The sequence below is a fragment of the Trichomycterus rosablanca genome, chromosome 12 (genome assembly GCF_030014385.1).
Source record: "Trichomycterus rosablanca isolate fTriRos1 chromosome 12, fTriRos1.hap1, whole genome shotgun sequence".
In the NCBI taxonomy this organism is placed as follows: domain Eukaryota; kingdom Metazoa; phylum Chordata; class Actinopteri; order Siluriformes; family Trichomycteridae; genus Trichomycterus; species Trichomycterus rosablanca.
Genome location: NC_085999.1, coordinates 14,341,949 through 14,362,043, shown reverse-complemented (window position 1 = coordinate 14,362,043; position 20,095 = coordinate 14,341,949). Strand labels below are relative to the sequence as shown.

Here is a 20,095-nt window from a genome sequence, read left to right as displayed (position 1 = left end):
ACTGCATCAGTTAGGGTTAAATAACTTGTCGCCAGCTGAAACATAATCACCCATGCAGTAATTTCCAATGGGAGGCTCTTACCTATTTGCTTAGTTAAATCCAGGTGGTGACCTTTTTTTGGCCAGGCAGTGTATTATATACCTTAAAAGATGTTGCATTATCCCCCCCAAATAAATAAATAAATCAACAACAACAAAAAACAAGCCATTCAGTATCAGAAGGTGCACGCTTAACTGGTGAGGGTGCATCCTGTGTTTTTTTTATGCATGTTACAGACACTGACATAATTGGTCATAACCCAGTTTTTCATGGTTTTGAGGAATTACTAACTGTTTTCAAAGCTCTGAGACAGTCACATTAAAAGGGCTGTGTGTATGTTCGAAGTGACATTAGGGGGAATGTAACGTACTCCGTGTTTCACAGTAAATGATGCATGCGCAGTGGAAAGACCTCGCAAATATAGTAATACACAACGTACGCGCCGGTTTGTGTGTGCGCGCGTTCTCGTGAATGCGCGGTCACAGGAACAGTGAAGCAGGCGCGTTTCTGGAAAACCTTTAGCACAATGACACGGAGTGTTTTTTACGTTTGTTATTATTTTTAGTCAGGATTTAGTTTAAGTAAACATTAGTTTATGACAGGTTAGTTCCCTGGAGGATTATTTGTACTGTTACAATTGTTACTTTTATATTATTATAAGGGAGATTTGGGAAAGAACGAATTGTTCACTAGGTGAAATTACAGCACTGCATTGAGTAGGTTATAGATACCTAACATATATATATGGATTTTATTTTGTAATGCACTCATTTTGCTGACTTTCTTTGGGAAGATAAATAGTGGAATGCGTGGAGAAGGCTGGTGGTGTCTAACATGCGGGGGATTTTGCAGGCGGACAGTTGAGTGGTTTTATTGAATCGGCGTGCGCGCACAGTCCTCCACACTGCGCCAGGATGGAGCGACCGCCACGCTGGAGATGACGCAAATGACCCAGCTCCCCCTTCACAAAAAAAGTGCTTCAAGACGAACATGGCGACAACTTAGCCCAGGACCGAAGATGATCCTTGAGCTTGTGAACCGAAAAGGCTCGATGTGGCAATCTGCGCAAAACCGGAGCAGGCAAATCGGCGCGCCGCAACGCCAGGCTCTTGCGTTCTTCTTCCTTTGACAAGGACAGGAGGGGAAAAAAAGGGTTTATTCGCAGAGAAGCAGGAGAGAAATGCTGGCACTGAGAGCCGGGCACTACGGGAATATGCCAGCGTGTGGTGATGGCACACTATCAGTGCGCGCATTAGACGCAGAAAGAGCGACACGGCTATAGCGTGAGAGTGGGCGAGCTAAAGAGAGAGAGGACCAAGGAAAAAAAATATCCATCAAGTCCACCCCCCAAAGTCAATGAATATTGTGGCAGAGGAGCCGTCGCGGTGGAGTCGGCCGGCGCCGCGCTTTCCTAAAATATGACCAGGGGTGCTCGGACGTGTCGGCAGCAAGATGACGGCCTAAGCATCCGCTCTGCACCCCGCCAGGACGACAAGACATCCGCCGATTCGCACCGGGCCCAGCGATGGCGACTGCGCTTGGCCTCCTTCTTGTTTGCGAGCGTCCTGCTCGCTGATCGCCTGTGGCTGTGCGCCGAGGCCACACGGACCAGCAGCGCTGAAGCCGAGCGACCGGACGCGTTCAGGGACGCCACGGATCAGGAGTACCGACCTCTCCCCGAACACACTTTTCTTTTTCTAGGGAATTCTAGCAGACCTCTGCGGCGGCTGGAAGCGTGCCACCCCGACAGCGTGTCCAAGAGCTGCTTCGCGGTGGCCGACGCCAAGGCCGTGTGCTCCGGGCTCTCGGACGCCGAGTGGAACCTGAGCGATTTGTACCTGCCGTTTTGTGATTCCTATTCCCTTTTGGATTTGTTTTACGGCTCCTCGAGTCAGGACAACGCCAGCTGCGGCCTGGATATGGCGACGTGCACCCGGTGCGTCCAGGATTACCAGAGCCTCGACCGGCGAGCTCAGGAGAGATACCAGGAGTTTGAGCTGCTGGTTCAGAAATACGAAACGGACGTGTACTCGGTGCGGACATGCATGGATGAATGCACGGTAGGAATTGCTTGTTTTATGCAGGCTACAGTTCTGCTGTGTGTTTTAATTTTATTATGTTGTGTGGTGGCTTTTTTTGCTAAGTGCCATGGGTACCAGGTCTTACTCAGGTAAAGTGATGGTGCTTCTGTGTGGTACTGTTGTGGCACTTGTGGAGCATTTAGAAAAAAAAATGCTGGAGCTTCTTTCTTATTTTGATATGTAGTATTTGGTGTTTGAATATATTCCATACATGAATTAGGTCCAGAGTGGCAGCTTCAGGTTTATTCTCAATATAAGGTGACATTCTGGTGTAAGTAAATGCTGAAACTTCTTATTAATTACACATATGAAAGCTTGTTTTGCTTATTTTTCAGTAATTTCAAGTATTATATTTAGTTATCTAACACTTTACATTCCATTAATAATAATTACATTAGTATTCTTCTTCTTCCTATAATAATAATATAATAATAACAATGCCATTGGTGTTGTCATGACTGGCTATTGTTTCAGACACTACTGACAATTTAATTTAAAAACTGCTTTTTATAAAATGCAAGCAACTGAAGACTTGCTCAAGGGACCAACAGTGGCAATTTGGCAGTATTGGGGTTTGAACCAGCAACCATCCAATCAATAACCAATTGTCCTAAACGTTAGCTACCCCTGCACTAAATCATTTTCTTCTTTCTACATGCTACCTCACACGTTTTAGGCAGGCTACAGTTCTGCTATGTTTTTTTTATTTTTTATTTTATTATTATGTTGTGTGGTGGCTTTTTTGCTAAGTGCCATGGGTACCAGGTCTTACTCAGGTAAAGTGATGGTGCTTCTGTGTGGTACTGCTGTGGCACTTGTGGAGCATTTAGAAAAAAAATGCTGGAGCTTCTTTCTTATTTTGATATGTAGTATTTGGTGTTTGAATATATTCCATACATGAATTAGTTCCAGAGTGGCAGCTTCAGGTTTATTCTCAATATAAGGTGACATTCTGGTGTAAGTAAATGCTGAAACTTCTTAGTAATTACACATATGAAAGCTTGTTTTGCTTATTTTTCAGTAATTTCAAGTATTATATTTAGTTATCTAACACTTTACATTCCATTAATAATAATTACATTAGTATTCTTCTTTTTCTTCTTATAATAATACCAATGCAATTGGTGTTGTCATGACTGGCTATTGTTTCAGACACACTGCTTTTTATAAAATGCAAGCAACTGAAGACTTGCTCAAGGGACCAACAGTGTCAATTTGGCAGTATTGGGGTTTGAACCAGCAACCATCCAATCAATAACCAATTGTCCTAAACGTTAGCTACCCCTGCACTAAATCATTTTCTTCTTTCTACATGCTACCTCACACGTTTTAGGCAGGCTACAGTTCTGCTATGTTTTTTTATTTCATTTTATTATTATATTGTGTGGTGGCTTTTTTGCTAAGTGCCATGGGTACCAGGTCTTACTCAGGTAAAGTGATGGTGCTTCTGTGTGGTGCTGCTGTGGCACTTGTGGAGCATTTAGAAAAAAATGCTGGGGCTTCTTTCTTATTTTGATATGTAGTATTTGTAGGTGTTTGAATATATTCCATAATAAATTAGGTCCAGAGTGGCAGCTTTATTCTCAACATAAGGTGACATTCTGGACATTCTTATTAATTACACATATGAAATCTTGTTTTGCTTATTTTTAGTAATTTAAAGTGTTATATTTAGTTATCTAACACTTTACGTAATGGTATTATTATAATCTATACACAATATTATTATTCATAGTAATAGTTGTGATAATAATGTCATTGGTTTTGTCATGACTGGCTATTGTTTCAGACACTACTGACAATTTAATTTAAAAATTGATTTTTATAAAATCTAAGCAATTGACGCCTTGCTGAATGGCCCAACAGTGGCAATTTGGCAGTATTGGGGTTTGAACCAGCAACCATCCAATCAATAACCAATTGTCCTAACCGCTCAGCTACCACTGCGCTACCAAGTCATTTGCTTGGATCATTTTGCTTTTCCCTACATGCTACAGTACATAACAACCTCTCACGTTTAATGCAGGCTACAGTTCTGCTGTGTTTTTATTATTATGTTGTGTGGTGGCTTTTTTGCTAAGTGCCATGGGTACCAGGTCTTACTCAGGTAAAGTGGTGGTGTTTATGTGTGCTACTGCTGTGGCACTTGTGGATCATTTAGAAAAAATGCTGGAGCTTCTTTTTAATTTTTGGTATTTAGTATTTGGTGTGTGAATATATTCCACATATGAATTAGGTCCAGAGTGGCAGCTTCAGGTTGATACACTTAGGTTATTCTTAATGTAAGGTGGCATTCTGGTGTAAATAAATGCTGAAACTTTTTTTTAATCACACATATGAGAGCTCGTTTTTCTTATTTTTTGTAATTTAAAGTATTATATTTAATTATCTAACACATTACATTCTGGCATTATTATAATAATAACAATAATAGTGTCATCTGTGTTGTCATGACTGGCTATTGTTTCAAACACTACTGACAATTTTTATGCTTTTTACAAAATGTAAGCAATTGAAGCCTTGCTGAAGGGCCCAACAGTGGCAATTTGGCAGTGGTGGGGTTTGAACCAGCAACCATCCAATTAATAACCAATTGTCCTAACCGCTCAGCTACCACTGCACTTTTTACAATAAATAACAAGCTGTAAAGATGTAAAGATCATCACTTTCATTGAAATGGCTGATTTTTCTGAGGAGGCCAATCCCTATAATTTCAAAGTAAATAAAAGTATGTAATTAAAACACTAAGGTGAACTTTTTACACTATAATCACAATATGACCCACCTCCCTTTTTGCATCTTGTATCTATAGTATCCTTTTTGACACGTTTATTTGTAAGTTTAGCCAAAAAGAACGTTTCCACAATTAATTCAGCCATCGACATCAATACACTTGGAGTTGAGTTGATACACAAATCTGATTTGGTTTGAATTCACAAAATTGTGCATATTATGGATGTATGGTAAGTTTTAAAACACTAAAAATACTTTCTGTGGACAAGAATTGTGTCAATGTAATGTATTCTATTCATGGTGAAATCCAAAGCAACTCATTGTAATTGTATAAAGTGTCAGTTTGAACAAATAAACACTTTATATGGTTTTATATTCACTTTCCCAACTTTTACACTGCTTTGACAAATGACAATGCTACTCCTTGCATCTATGATAGCAGTGTTTTATTACTGAATGAGGCAGTGATGTTTCTCACTTGAAGAACAAAACACAGCTCAGGGTTGTTTTAGGTAAGCTCTTCTTGCTTTCCTTATTAAAAAAGAGATATGCGAGAACAGTGCATGATTGATTTTTCCCCTTGTCTGTTTACTTTGGCTTGGTGTGTGTGTTATGGCGCAGGTAGACATATTTAGTATAACTTCAATAGTAGTTTATGCAAATCCATAATTCCTTGGATTTTCCATTTATTCAGCAGGATTTATTAAACCACACATTAAAATATAATGCCTATCACATCTTCATTTCAAGAGCTGTCTAGGCCTTTGATAAAAGGACACCATGCTATATGCTACATGCTACAAATCACAATATACACTTTTCTCAGCAAACTTACTTACTTTTGTTGAACCATAATCTATCCATATGTATGTTTAAATTTGTGCTTCCAGGAAATATATGCTTCCATCTTTGCAGCTATAGTTTAGCTGCAAAGTGTCCAAAACAAGCTCTATAAAGACATGAAGAAAAGCTTGGTTTAATGAAACACCAGTGGCCTGCACAGAGCCCTGACTTCAGCCCCACTGAACAGCTTTGGCATAAACTGGAACATCAATTGAGGCTTTCTTGACCAATCTTGAGAGGCCTTCTCAGAAGAGTGACTGCTGTTGCAGCTGAAAACATAGTCAGTTGTCCAAATACTTTAGGCCATAGTGGCTGCTAACAGAAGAGAATCAAGAATTTGAAGCTGATACACTATACATTGTTAGTTAGGTTAAGTAGTGAACTTTTGATTTAAGTTTGTTTAAGGCTACTGAATGTCACAGACTTGGTTCACCTTTCAGAAAATTTAAATATAGTGAATACAATTGTACATTTTTGATACTAAATGCTTTGCAGTTTATTTTAAATTACTAATCTTGAACTGCGGTCATGATGCTATATGGAGAAAGAGCTAAAGTAAATGTTCTGCCACAGAGGGCAGAGTTAGCAGACTGCTTCAATGGTTTCCAGCAAACATGTTTTAAACCCTCTAAAATGCTCAGCAAATGCTGAAAAGGAACACATTAAAATAGTTGCAGTTCAACTTTTTAACTTCAGTACAGAATTCAATTTTGTTGCAAACATCATGTCCTGAATAATAAATGGTCGGTGTCCTGCTTTAAAAAATAATAAAAGGTGACCTTGATTTAGATTGCTGTACTTTTTTTTTAAAACACACTTTTTTTTAAACACACAAACCTGCTTAACTATATAGTCGAACAGATTTCAGGCCAATTGATTTTCTGTTATTACAAAACCATGCACAGTGTTTGGAGGTAACTGGCTCATACATGGTCGAGGGAAGTGAATGTAGCTTATGTTAATCTATTTCATCTTAGGTTTGTTTGCACATCCATGAGACTTGATAGCAGTAGTAATATTATATGATTTTTGTGTCATCCTTGATTAGTGTCAGTTGGTCTAATAACACCAAGTGCTAGATCATTATTTTATGCAATTTCATGTTGCTATGGTGGCCAGGTATTGGGCCTTGTCCATGGTGCTGAAACAACAAAAAAGTATGTGGATGCCCGGTAATGAACTTATTGGACATCACATTATGGAAATGGAAAAGCCAAAAAGCTTTTTTACAAGAGAACGTTATAGCCTGTGATCGAAAAGGTCTCCAGTTCAAGCCCCACCACTGCAAGGTTGCCACTGTTGGGCCCTTAAGCAAGGACCTTAACTTTCAATTGCTTAGACATGATACTGTCACAGTACTGTTAGTCACTTTGGAAAAAAGCATCTGCTAAATGCTGAAATTGTAAGTGTAATGTAAACAACATTTCAAAGAGTATTTGTGGGAATTTGTGCTCATTCATAAAAAATGCTGTCCAGTAAATCTAAACTGCTAGAGGAAGGTTAGCTTTAGATACACAAAAAATCTAATCTGTATTTTGCAGGATAAACCAGCGCTCTGACAGTCACAAGTCTAATGTTATTTGCGAATGCATTGTGCATAGAATGCAATTAGAATTGTTGTTCCAAGTAATTCCAAAGGTGTTTAACCACACACCAAATTGGTCAAACCATGCCTTTAAGCATCTCACATTGTGCAGCAAAGAATAAAGTTAGAAGCATATCATTCATTTTGTATAATTATATGATTTTACAGACGCTCCTCGGATCACAATGGTTTTGTTTACTATATTTCGACTTTACAATGAATCCGATTATACAGTACACATACACTTTCCGTACACAGTGTATTCTGAATTGTTAATTGTGATTTTTTTCATAAACAAGCGATCCAGTGAGCAGTCAGCTGACTGAGCTGAGATTTTCCAGGTTTTGGGCTGGTTTCAGCTTCAGATGGGTAGGTTTTAGACAGACTTTATGCTGGACCTGGCAACACTGCTGCCACATGGTTGCTAGCGTATACAGTACAACTGATATGCTATACTGTAGTGTTCTGTGTTGCCAAATTTTTTTTGGATAGCCTCCTGTATCTATGTTGTTTCTCAGTTGTTATCCATCATGTCTATAAAATGCCCATCTGTGCCTCCTGCTGGTGGCGAGTACTGTATAACCAGTCTGCTTTTAATTAAGAACATGAGATATGGAGCCCTTTTATAAAATATGCTTTGTGTTTGATTTTGCTTCACTGTAGGTTAATGGAAGTGTTTAAAGCATATTAAAGTAGGCTAGGTTATGATATATGTAGTATGTATAAAACTCATTGGTTTGCAATACAATCAACTTACAATGGGTTTATTGGAGCGTAAGTATTGTAAATCCAGGAGCATCTGTATGCTCTTGGCCATATAATGTACAGTATATTTTAAATACCAATGAGAAGTTTGGAATCTATGCAGAAGTCTTCTTAATTTATCCTTAACAATAAATATATATTTAAAGTACATTTTGAGGGGTAACATTAGAGGGTTTGGTTTGCTGTTTTATAGGTAGAGATATAATGTGTGTGCACCTTTGGTTCAGTGTTATTCATCTAGTAATCAAAACCAAATGTTCAAAACAAAACTGCTACCACTAAAACCAAACCTAGCAAATGTAGCAACCATGTACTGTAGCTGTGTTTTGAGAGGCAGCACAAGCACATATTCAGTCTTTTTCCTTTTTAGTGCTTAATCAATACAGAGGCAACTGCATGTAGATGTTCAGCTCAGCACTGTTCTTAATGAAATCAGATTGCGAAACAGAGAGCCTTTTAACACAATCTAATTTGCAAATCTGATCTTAGTTTTTGTAAACATCTCTCTCTCCCCTCTCTCTCTCTCTCTCTCTCTCTCTCTCTCTTCCTTCTAGTTTTTCTGTTTCACATAAATACATCGATCAGCCATAACATTAAAACCACTTTATCCATTTTATCAGCTCCACTTACCACATAGGAGCACTTTGTAGTTCTACAATTACAGACTGTAATCCATCTGATTCTCATGCTTTGTTACCCTCCTTACATGCTGTTCTTCAATAGTCAGGACTCTCCCAGGACCACTACAGAGCAGGTATTATTTGGGTGGTGGATCATTCTCAGCACTGCAGTGACACTGACATGGTAGTGGTCTGTTAGTGTGTGTTGTGCTGGTATGAGTGGATAAAACACAGCGGCGCTGTAACACCTCACTGTCACTGCTGGACTGAGAATAGTCCACCAACCAAAATATATCCAGCCAACAGCGCCCCGTGGGCAGCGTCCTGTGACTACTGATGAAGGTCTAGAAGATGACCAACTCAAACAGCAGCAATAGATGAGCGATCGTCTCTGACTTTACATCTACAAGGTGGACCAATAGGTAGGAGTGTCTAATAGAGTGGACATTGAGTGGACACGGTATTTAAAAACTCCAGCAGCGCAGCTGAGTCTGATCCACTCATACAGCACAACACACACTAACACACCACCACCATGTCAGTGTCACTGCAGTGCTGAGAATGATCCACCACCTAAATAATACCTGCTCTGTGGTAGTCCTGTGGGGGTCCTGACCATTGAAGAACAGAGTGAAAGCAGGCTAGAAAAGTATGTAGAGAAACAGATGGACTACAGTCAGTAATTGTGGAGCTGATAAAATGGTCAGCGAGTGTAGAAACAAGGAGGTGGTTTTAATGTTATGGCTGATCAGTGTAAGTACTTAATGATATTCTAGTAAGAGGGAAGTCCTGGCTATATTGACCAGCTAAGCTACAGTTGGTACTGAGGTGGTGTTAAGCAGAAGCACTTCATCCTTTCTCACAGCTTAAATTTATGTTCAGGCTTAAAGACCCATAGACCTGTAAGTCTGTTTGCAAGGAGAATTAATGAGGTGAAAAGACCGCATTTTGTGCCAGCTGAGCTTCTGTGCTTTTAGCGTAGGTTTCGTGCAGGGGAATCTGGTCTTTATGTACAGTAGAAGCATTTCACACAGTCTTTTATTAATTGCAGTATTTCACTACTGAACAGAAAAGTTGTATGTTCAGCAAACTAAATCTAATATCTAACCCTTATTATTTGAATAGGGTTGAATTTTAGGTAACCCTAAATGTTTTAAAATATGTCATATGTATTAGCAACTGTAGAGAAATGCAAGCTGTGAGGAAAATTGAAGTAATTCAGAAATAACAGAGCTGTTGTTTATTCATAGTGAGGACAAATGAATTTTTATTACGTAAATGACAGTAAAATATTTGGTTATTTATGAGACAGTCAGCTTTAATCACTTGCAGCAGAATGCAGCATTAATTAGAAAAGACGGAGGTGGTAAATCGATTTAATTCATTGATATACACGTTGCATAATGAGACTTTCATGGCAAATTACAACCATTTAAGCAATATCGGCAGTGTTTGGATCTAAACAAACTAATCCAAACCCAAGTCCCCATTAGCTCACCTCCATGTGTGGGTGTAAGTGGGTCAAAGTTTAATCAAATCAAATGGCACCACCTTGTTTCATTTGAAACAAGACATTTTACCACGCCATGTGAATGCAGCCTTACTATTACTGCACTGTAAGAGCCCCAAGCTAAACGATCTAATTACATTGGTAAAGGCCTCAACATTGCAGATGTTATTTTATTACTGCACCAAGAGTATTCATTAAGGTATTTCAACCCCAGGAGTGTATACAGGAAAAAGCCACAAATGTCCAGTGTCAAAATTGCTCTTACTGCTTAAATACGTTTCATTTTAGATTATAAATCCTGTTGGTAGTGTTTAAGGTCATAGATGCAGTTTTATTTTATTCTGTCATTACTGCTCACATGAAAAGATCCAGAGATCATTTCAGTTTGTCCCAGTGTGCCATATATGACTCAGCTTTAATGTGTTGTAGTTTTGGATCTGTTGATTGACAGCACTGTAACATCCTGACCTTTCATGCCTGTATTGCCTAATGCTAAGTTCACACTACACGACTTTATACATGGTCAGATCGCTGTACAGTTTACACTACATGGCTTGATCTCTTGTAATCGGGAGTCTTTTAAGTTGTGGTTTTCACACTACACGATTGATCTCCCAAAGTACAGTTTGTAACTAAAACACACACAAGAAGTGACAAGGGGTTTAATGATACCATGTGTGTTCCAAAAAGCAAGCGTTCCAAGTTGTTTGTGCATTGGTATGATGCAAAAAACAGGAAGGCAATACTTTTGACATCCAACAATGGTATTATGGTTTGGTGTGGACGATAACTTCTGTAAAGCTTGTGTGTATGCCACTCTGTTCTGATAGAAACTATATTTTTTCTGTAGCCATGCTTGTAGACCTTTACAACTCCTCCCCCAGGTTTCCCTCACTGCGTTTTTATTGGCCGTAGTTCTACGCCACACTCACTGCCTGTCTTAACATGATCACAGCACTTTTCACACTGCAGGATTTTGAGTCGCCGACAGGTCCAGATATTTCGCGTGCTAGATATTGAGTCTGCAAGCGATCTGCGAGCCGCTCGGATCAAGTCGTCGAACAGTTCACACACAACGATCGAAAGCTGATTTTCAAGCCCCGAGCGAATGCTGAGCTGGCGCATTTGTCGGCAACCTGTCGGCGGGCAAAAAAATCATGTAGTGTGAACTAGACATAAATGCTGATCAAGGGACAGTGGTAGCCTAGTGGATAGAGTGTTGGGCTATCAACTGAAAGGTTGAGAGTTCGAATCCCTGTTGGGCTCTTGAGCAAGGCCCATAACCCTCTCTGCTCCAGGGGCGCTGTACGATGGCTGACCCTGTGCTCTTACCCCAGCTTCCAAACAAGCTGGGATATGTGAAGAAATAATTTTGTTGTACTGTATATATGATATATGACAAATAAAGGCTTTCTATTGTAATCTTGAAGTGGATAATGTTGATTCACTATCTACCTTAATACACTTCCTGTGCTCCATGTAGCTCTACTCACAAGACCTGAGGAGTCCACTCAGTCTTCTTTCGTTTCCAGGGACTTACAGTAGTTGGTAAACGGATCAGCTTTTGGTTTCTCCAGTTGCCATGGCTTCTACCTTTTCAAGATTGTCATCACTACTTTTTAAACTTTCTCTGCACTATCCATTTTGTGAGTTTATCACAGACTGGACTGAATAATGAAGAACTCCAATTGTTTACATTATTATTATTATTTTTTTTGCTAGTTGTAACTTTTAGTCCAATTGAATTTTGTGTATGTATGATTTGTGTAAATCCCATTTATTCAAATGATCCTCCAGGCCACTCAAGGTAAATGGGAATCCCTGCTGAGTCTGGTTCCTCTCAAGGTTTCTCTCTGAATTTTTAAGGGAGTTTTTTTCTTGCCACTGTTGCCCTCAGTTTGCTCAACAGGGGTTTTTTGGTCTGTTGGTCCTGCATTCTGTAAAGTTGCTTTGAGACAATGTCTATTGTAAAAAGCAGTATAACAAATCTATCTATCTATCTATCTATCTATCTATCTATCTATCTATCTATCTATCTATCTATCTATCTATCTATCTATCTATCTATCTATCTATAAGGCGGTTTTGCACATTTGGTTTTGTGTTATCGATTTCTAGAATTTCAGGTTCATTTCACAAATTCAGTTAGAGTTATTATTTTCTTTCTGTAATTTTTAGGTTATTGCAATGTGCCTTTCATGTATTCTCTGCTTAAGTGTCCTGTGCTTTGGTTAATCTGTTTATTTCTCAGCTATGGAGTGACATCTGGCGCTTTACTTTCTGGTGAGCACCCTGTCACAGGCACTGGCTTTACCACAATATCAGAAGCTTAAATAGAGTTGGTGTTAACATCGATCCCTGGTATTAGCCAGTATTAAGGTTTAGATATCAGTAGTGGTTAAATAAATATAATTTTTTTGTAAATATGGCATGCTTACAAACCCCAAAAATTTTTACACACACATTTTAAAGGAAAAAAAAATAACATTGAGATTTTCTCTCTAGGGGCTGTTTTTGCAGGTCTAGACCTGGCCTTATCTTCCGGTGTAATTTAATTTGCACTCATGTGATTGTGCCTGCTTTGGCTGGCCTTTCCTCTGGGTGTGTTTGTGTGTGCGCACTTCTACACGCTGGACTGATTTTCTTTTGATGGAACTGCCTTAAAATTGACTTACAGAGCATACAGAATTATACTGTATAAAATGAAAAAAGTGTTGCTTTACATTTACTTGATACAGATGTGTACACCATTTAATGTGCGAATGTAACTTTTTATGTGGATGTGATGCAATATACCCATTAAAGACACATACACTGATCAGCCATAACATTAAAACCACCTCCTTGTTTCTACACTTACTGTCCATTTTATCAGCTCCACTTACCATATAGAAGCACTTTGTAGTTCTACAATTACTGACTGTAGTCCATCTGTTTCTCTACATACTTTTTTAGTCTGCTTTCATGCTGTTCTTCAATGGTCAGGACCCCCACATGACCACCACAGAGTAGGTATTAGTGTGTGTTGTGCTGGTATGAGTGGATCAGACACAGCAGCGATGCTGGAGTTTTTAAACACCTCAGTGTCACTGCTGGACTGAGAATATTCCACCAACCAAAAATATATCCAGCCAACAGCGCCCCGTGGGCAGCGTCCTGTGACCACTGATGAAGGTCTAGAAGATGACCAACTCAAACAGCAGCAATAGATGAGCGATCGTCTCTACAGGGTGGACCAACTAGGTAGGAGTGTCTAATAGAGTGGACAGTGAGTGGACACGGTATTTAAAAACTCCATCAGCGCTGCTGTGTCTTATCCAGAGAAACTTTAATTTAAATGAATATAAACAATGTTCTTTATTACTCATAAAGTTCAATAACTGCTTTATCCTGGTTAGTGTCATGATCGGTCCGACACAACCTGGAAATAGTGGGTGCAAGATGGCAAAACACTTTGGACAGGGTCCTTATCTAACACAAGACACCAAACACACACATTTACTCTCTCACTCACACACAGCTATCAGCAATTTCAAGCAGTAAATCCTTTGAATACTTGTGGGAATGGAAAGCAAGCAGAAGTAAAGATCACAACTAGGTCCCTGTGAAAGCTATGCAGCATTTACTGTACAAGCTGTGCCACCATTTGTAATTGTGCCTCATGTTCTTCTAGTATGTAGATTAGATGTCATTTGGATTTGAATTTTAATTATTTTATCAGTTGAAAGAGTCAAATTTAATATATTCCTACAGTGCACTAGTGCCCCTAAAAATGCCTGTAAATAACCAAGCCATCAGAAGTATGCTGCTAAGCAATATTGCTTTATTTTTATTGAGCTTATATTAGAATGTCTCATGTTGTTGCCATGCAGCCACTGTTGGGCCCTTGAGCAGAGCCCTTACTCTTACCGTTCCAGGGGTGCCGTACAATGGCTGACCCTGTGGTCTGACCTCAGCTTCCAAGAACAAGCTGGGATATGTGAAGAATTTCATTGTACTGTACACCTGCATATGTATATATGACAAATGGCATTTATTTTTTTACTTATGGCAAAAACAATAGAATGAATCAGAATGATGTCTCCTTGCACAAGTAGTTTGCTTTTAAAATTATTATTATTAATAATAATATTATTTGTTACTATCAGTTCAGTTGTTGTTTTTTTTTTAGTGTTGGTTAATCTTTTTTTAATTTTATTTCTTAAAGTTGTTTCCTGAAGTAAATATTTTGCATTTGTGAATTATTATAACCCCAATGTCCCTGAATAATTATAGGGTATATTAATTATAATAATTATGTTATTATTGCATTGTTTTTAAATACTTGTTTTAAATACTAGTATTTTTTATAAAACAAAAGCAATAGATTATTATTAATTAGTTTTTATAATTAATTTTATTATTTTAATTATTATTATTATTTATTTATTAATTCATTTTTCTACGTAAAAACAAAAACAATAGAATGAATGAGGATGATGCTTGCACAAGTACCCTTTGCTGGCTTTCATTATTATTGTTATTATTATTATTATTAGAAGTAGTAGTATATTGTTATTACTATTATTATTATTATTATTATTAGTAGTAGTAGTAGTAGTAGTAGTAATAGTATATTATTATTGTTATTATTATTATTATTATTATTATAAGTTGTAGTATATTATTATTATTAGTAGTAGTAGTAGTAATAGTAATAGTATATTATTATTGTTATTATTATTATTATTAGTAGTAGTAGTAATAGAATATTATTATTGTTGTTATTATTATTATTATTATTATTATCATTATTAGTAGTAGTATAGTAGTATATTATTATTGTTATTATTATTAATTTACTATTATTAGTAGTATATTGTTATTATTATTAGTAGTAGTAAATTATTATTGTTATTATTATTAATACTATTATTATTTGTTTCAATGACTTGTATTAGTTCAGTTGTAGTTTTTTACTGTTGGTATATATTTTGTATTTTAGTTTTTAAAGTTGTTTCTTGAAGTTGATATTTTGCATTTGTGAATCATTATAATAATTATGTTATTATTGATTACTTTTTTTATAAAACAAAAGCAATAAATTATTATTCATTCTTTTTTATTATTAATTTTATTATTTTAGTTATAATAATAATGATTATTATTATAATTATAATTTACTTCTGGCAAAAACAATAGAATGAATGAGAATGATGCTTGCACAAGTAACCTTTGCTTTCATTATTATTATTATTATTATTAGTAGTAGTAGTAGTGGTGGTAGTAGTAGTAGCATATTATTATTGTTGTTGTTATTATTATTATTGTATTATTATTTTATTATTATTATTTGTTACTATGACTTCATTATTTCTTGTGTTGGTATATCATTTTTATTTTAGATATTGTTGCCTGAAGTATTTTTTTTTGCATTTGTGAATTATTATAACCTCAATATATCTGATTAAGTGTAGGGTTTAGTTTTTATTATTATTTTTGTTTGTTTGTTTTATTGTTAGTAGTAGCAGTATTAGTATTATTATTAATAATTAGTTTTATAATTAATATCATTAACTAATCATTTGTATTTAGATATTAGTTTGCTGTTGGTTACATCATTAAAAAAATCTATTAAGTTCCTATGTTTACATTTACATAGTGTGACTCAAACTGGTGAACTTTGGTCCAGATTTCAGAGCTTTATGGCACCCCAATGGTATAACAAGTGCTCTGATTAGCACAGGTGGGATGTGTTTATTCACTGGGACAGAGCAGGCTGAGCGTACAAGCTCTCTGCAGGGACTGAGTCTGGGGTGCTGGTTGAGGTGGAGGTGCACTGCTGTGGGGGCTGGGTAATTAAAAGCAGCATATCAGAAAGCTGAGTGAAGCAGAGACACTTATTAGAGCTTCCTCTGAGCAGGAAGAGAGCCAGGATTATGTACATATAATCTCTTTACCTCTCTGAATTAGGTAGTGGAAGAGTAGGTACAAGCTGCCTGCTCTCTTGTGACCACACCTTTGTGTGTGTGTGTGTGTGTGTGTGTGTGTGTGTGTGTGTGTGTGTGTGTGTGTGATTCAGTTGTTTTGTTGCATTGGTAAATTATTAATTGGATACAGATTTGTGCTACCTGCATTGCCCAGCATTTTGGCCTTATGTAGAATACAGCTGTGTGTCAGTATCAGGGATTTAGTAGCCAAATTATGCACATCAGCCCTCAAAATGCACACATAAATCTAAATTTAAGATCTGCCTGTACACTGCACACAGAATATGTTAGGTGTAATATAAAGTACACATGCTAAATTATTAAGATTTGATCCTGTGGACACCACACAGGAGGACTTTATATTCCTTTTTTTGCTTTTATTTAATCATAACACTGGATGTGATTCATTTTATTAAGTTGCAATAAAGTTTTCTTTATTACGTTTTTACTTTTAATATCTTTATGCCTGCTTTGAAAAGATTACATTTACATTTGTGGCATTTACCAGACACTTTATCTAAAATGACTTACAATTATGGCCCTTAAAGCTTCTTTGAGCAGTCCAAAAATGTGGAAATCAGATGGCACTAAATCCGGACTATAATCTCTTTCTTAGTCTCTCAGTCACAACCACCTCCTTGTTTCTACACTCACTGTCCATTTTATCAGCTCCACTGACCATATAAAAGCACTTTGTAGTTCTACAATTACTGACTGTTTCTCTGCAAGCTTTGTTAGCCCCCTTTCATGCTGTTCTTCAATGGTCAGGACTCTCCCAGGACCACTACAGTGCAGGTATTATTTGGGTGGTGGGTCATTCTCAGCACTGTAGTGACACTGACATGGTGGTGTTGTGTTAGTGTGTGTTGTGCTGGTATGAGTGGATAAGACACAGCAATGCTGATGGAGTTTTTAAACACCTCACTGTCACTGCTGGACAAAAATATCCAGCCAATAGCGCCCCGTAGGCAGCGTCCTGTGACCACTGATGAAGGTCTAGAAAATGACCAACTCAAACAGCAGCAATAGATGAGCGATCGTCTCTGACTTTACATCTACAAGGTGGACCAACTAGGTAGGAGTGTCTTATAGAGTGGACAGTGAGTGGACATGGTATTTAAAAACTTCAGCAACACTACTGTGTCTAATCCAGTCATACCAGCACAACACACACTAACACACCACCACCATGTCATTGTCACTGCAAGGCTGAGAATCATCCACCACCTAAATAATACCTGCTCTGTGGTGGTCCTGTGGGGGTCCTGACCATTAAAGAACGGTGAAAGCAGGTTAAAAAGGTATATAGAGAAAGATAACCTACAGTCAGTAATTGCAGAACTACGAAGTGCTTCTATATGGTTATGGCTAGGTGGAGCTCATAAAATGGACAATAAGTGTAGAAACAAGGAGGTGGATTTATTGTTATGGCTGATCAGTGTAATTATATATAAAAAATAAACCCCAACTTCTATGTTATTACAGTGGTATAAATGTTATATGTTTATATTGCACATCTTGCATTTCTATTTTTCTATTTTTAATTAAAATCATTTCTATATTTGTGTACATTTTCTATATTACTTTTGTGACTGGACATTGATCGAAGCATTTCACTGCTAGTTGTACTGTGTATGACTTTGCATGTGACAAATAAACAAATATTCTCAGCATTGCATTGACACTAACATGGTAATAACTAGGGATGCATCAATACCATTTTTTCCCAACTGAGTACGAGTACGAGTACATGTATTTTTGTACTTGCCGATACCGATACCAATACCTATTTAGAATACCTTTTTTATTTTAAACAAAAAACACACGTGAGAAGTGACGAGAAGTATAATGATACCACGGCAAAAAATGCACGTCAACAAGTTGCGAGAGATCAAAGTGTTTGTGCGCTGATGTGATGAAATCAAGGAGGAGAAATAAATGAATCTGAGTGGATTTGGCAACACGAATAGCATGGATTGTTCTGTAGTGAGTTGGAGGTTAATAAATATTTTTGCAATGTTGGTGTTTTGTTGTTATGTTTTGTAGAGAACGATCAGGTCAGAAATACTGTAAAACGTGTGTGTGCTGGTGTATTCTGATATAAACTATATTATCCCCCTGTCCCACCTGTTTACACTCCTCTCCTGCGTTTCCCCTCACACCGTATCCTGCATTCACATGGGCTGTTCGACATGTCACTCATTCCCAGTCGCACATCTCAGATCAGATATCTGACGCAGAGCTGTAGATTCTCTCTACCGCTCTGATCTGACGTGCTAGAAATCTCGGCGAGCCGGTCGGATTGAGTTGTCGGATAGTTCACACTTAGCGATCGAGAGCCGAGTTTTGATCGCTGAGCGAAGGCCGAGTTGCTCACGAGCCGGCAAATCTAGCGCTGACCAGTCACCGAGCGAAAATCAGGGCACAATTCGTGTAGTGTGAACTAGGCATAACGGAGCAACGTGCACTAGGCACACGGTATAGGATGTTTAGTATCGGAGCCTCGTTTGCGAGTACGAGTACAAGTTAATGAGGGCGGTATCGGGCAAATACCCGATACCAGTATCGGTACTCATGCATCTCTAGTAATAACACAGTGTTGTATGATGCATTGATTTAAGTTTTTAAAGTGCAGCAGTGTTGTGTTGACTTTCTCAAACACCTCACTGTCAATCCTGGGTGGAGAATAGTGCTCCAACTAAGAATATAAAGCCAACAGCGTCCTGTGATCAGAAAGTGTCCGCTGATAAAATATTAACTGGAACATTAACACACACAAGCTCATGAGTGCTAACAAGGTATGTTTTCCTAATAAAGAAGCCAATGAGTTTAAGCAACAAACACTTCCATGTAATCACCATGTTAGTGTAATTGCAGTTCTAATACCTAATCTACCTATCTATCCACCTCTCTCTCTCTCTCTCTCTCTCTCTCCTATCTAGGATCTAAGTACCGTCTTATTAAATTAGACCACTGTTGGTTTTCCTTTTGCAAACAGCATAACCGGCCTGCAATATTAAATGACAGTATACATCTGTTGCGAGGGAACACCACTTCCTGCAGCGGTTTTACAAGGCTAAAGCTTAATGGCAATCCTCCCCCTCTCCTGCCTGCTATTCTAGATGTTGCAGTCTCTGAACAGAACTGTTCTTACAGTCCCATCTTCCATCTCGCTTCTGCAGGTACACACACACTGCAGATGGAGCTGCTGTTTCATAGTGAGATCAGCTAAGTGCAGATTAGAGCTGTTTCAAGGTGTATATACATATATACGGACACACATTTTTTACAACAAACCTTAACAGTTGTTGTGGAGGATCTGTGGAGGTGTGTGTGAGGACAGAGGGGACCGAGGGGGCATTAAGGCACGGATGATTGACTTGTCAGTTCCTCTTCAATGACAGTCACCTGCACTTTATTGAATGTTAACTCGCTCCAGGTGGAAGTGTTTCTGTTTATCATGGTTTCCTCCTAACAGTTTTATATTGAAATCTGTTTTTCTCTTGAAACTGTGATGCCAGACTTGGTCAGATCCAGTCTTCTGCAGGCACATGAGGCCAGCACACTTTCTGGAAACTCACCAGCTAATGTGGCACTTTTTGGGCATCACAATGGAACTGTCCAGGATGAGCAAGCTACCCTAGAGACTGCATGGCAGCCCTTTTCCAGAGTAAACCCCACATTTTGGCACACTCTAGGTCCAGGATGTGCATATTGGTGGAGCTGAGTGCCCCTTGTGTAGGCTGTTATCGGTGCTCGTATTTTGACTATAAGTTTTCATTTCTTAATTACCTCCTGCAAAGTGGGTGCATTTTCAGTTGTTGCAGGTGCAGGGCTACACCTGGCTCCTCAGTGCTCCAGTGTTAATGATTCCCCTTCTTATATAGTCAGTGAACTGTCTCTGCCACTTACTGTGAAAATGCTAAAATGCATTTCTTCATGCTGTACT

General features: G+C 38.1%; 1 protein-coding gene across 1 annotated transcript in view; it reads left to right on the top strand.

Annotated features, from left to right (window-relative positions):
* The first annotated feature begins 1,458 nt into the window (after positions 1-1,458).
* The window catches only part of LOC134324549 (NALCN channel auxiliary factor 1), a 162,667-nt gene continuing 144,030 nt past the window's right edge, over positions 1,459-20,095 (top strand). Inside the window, exon 1 of the mRNA XM_063006428.1 lies at positions 1,459-2,100. Within this exon, the coding sequence (XP_062862498.1) occupies positions 1,459-2,100 (642 nt within the window). The remainder of the gene's footprint in view (positions 2,101-20,095) is intronic.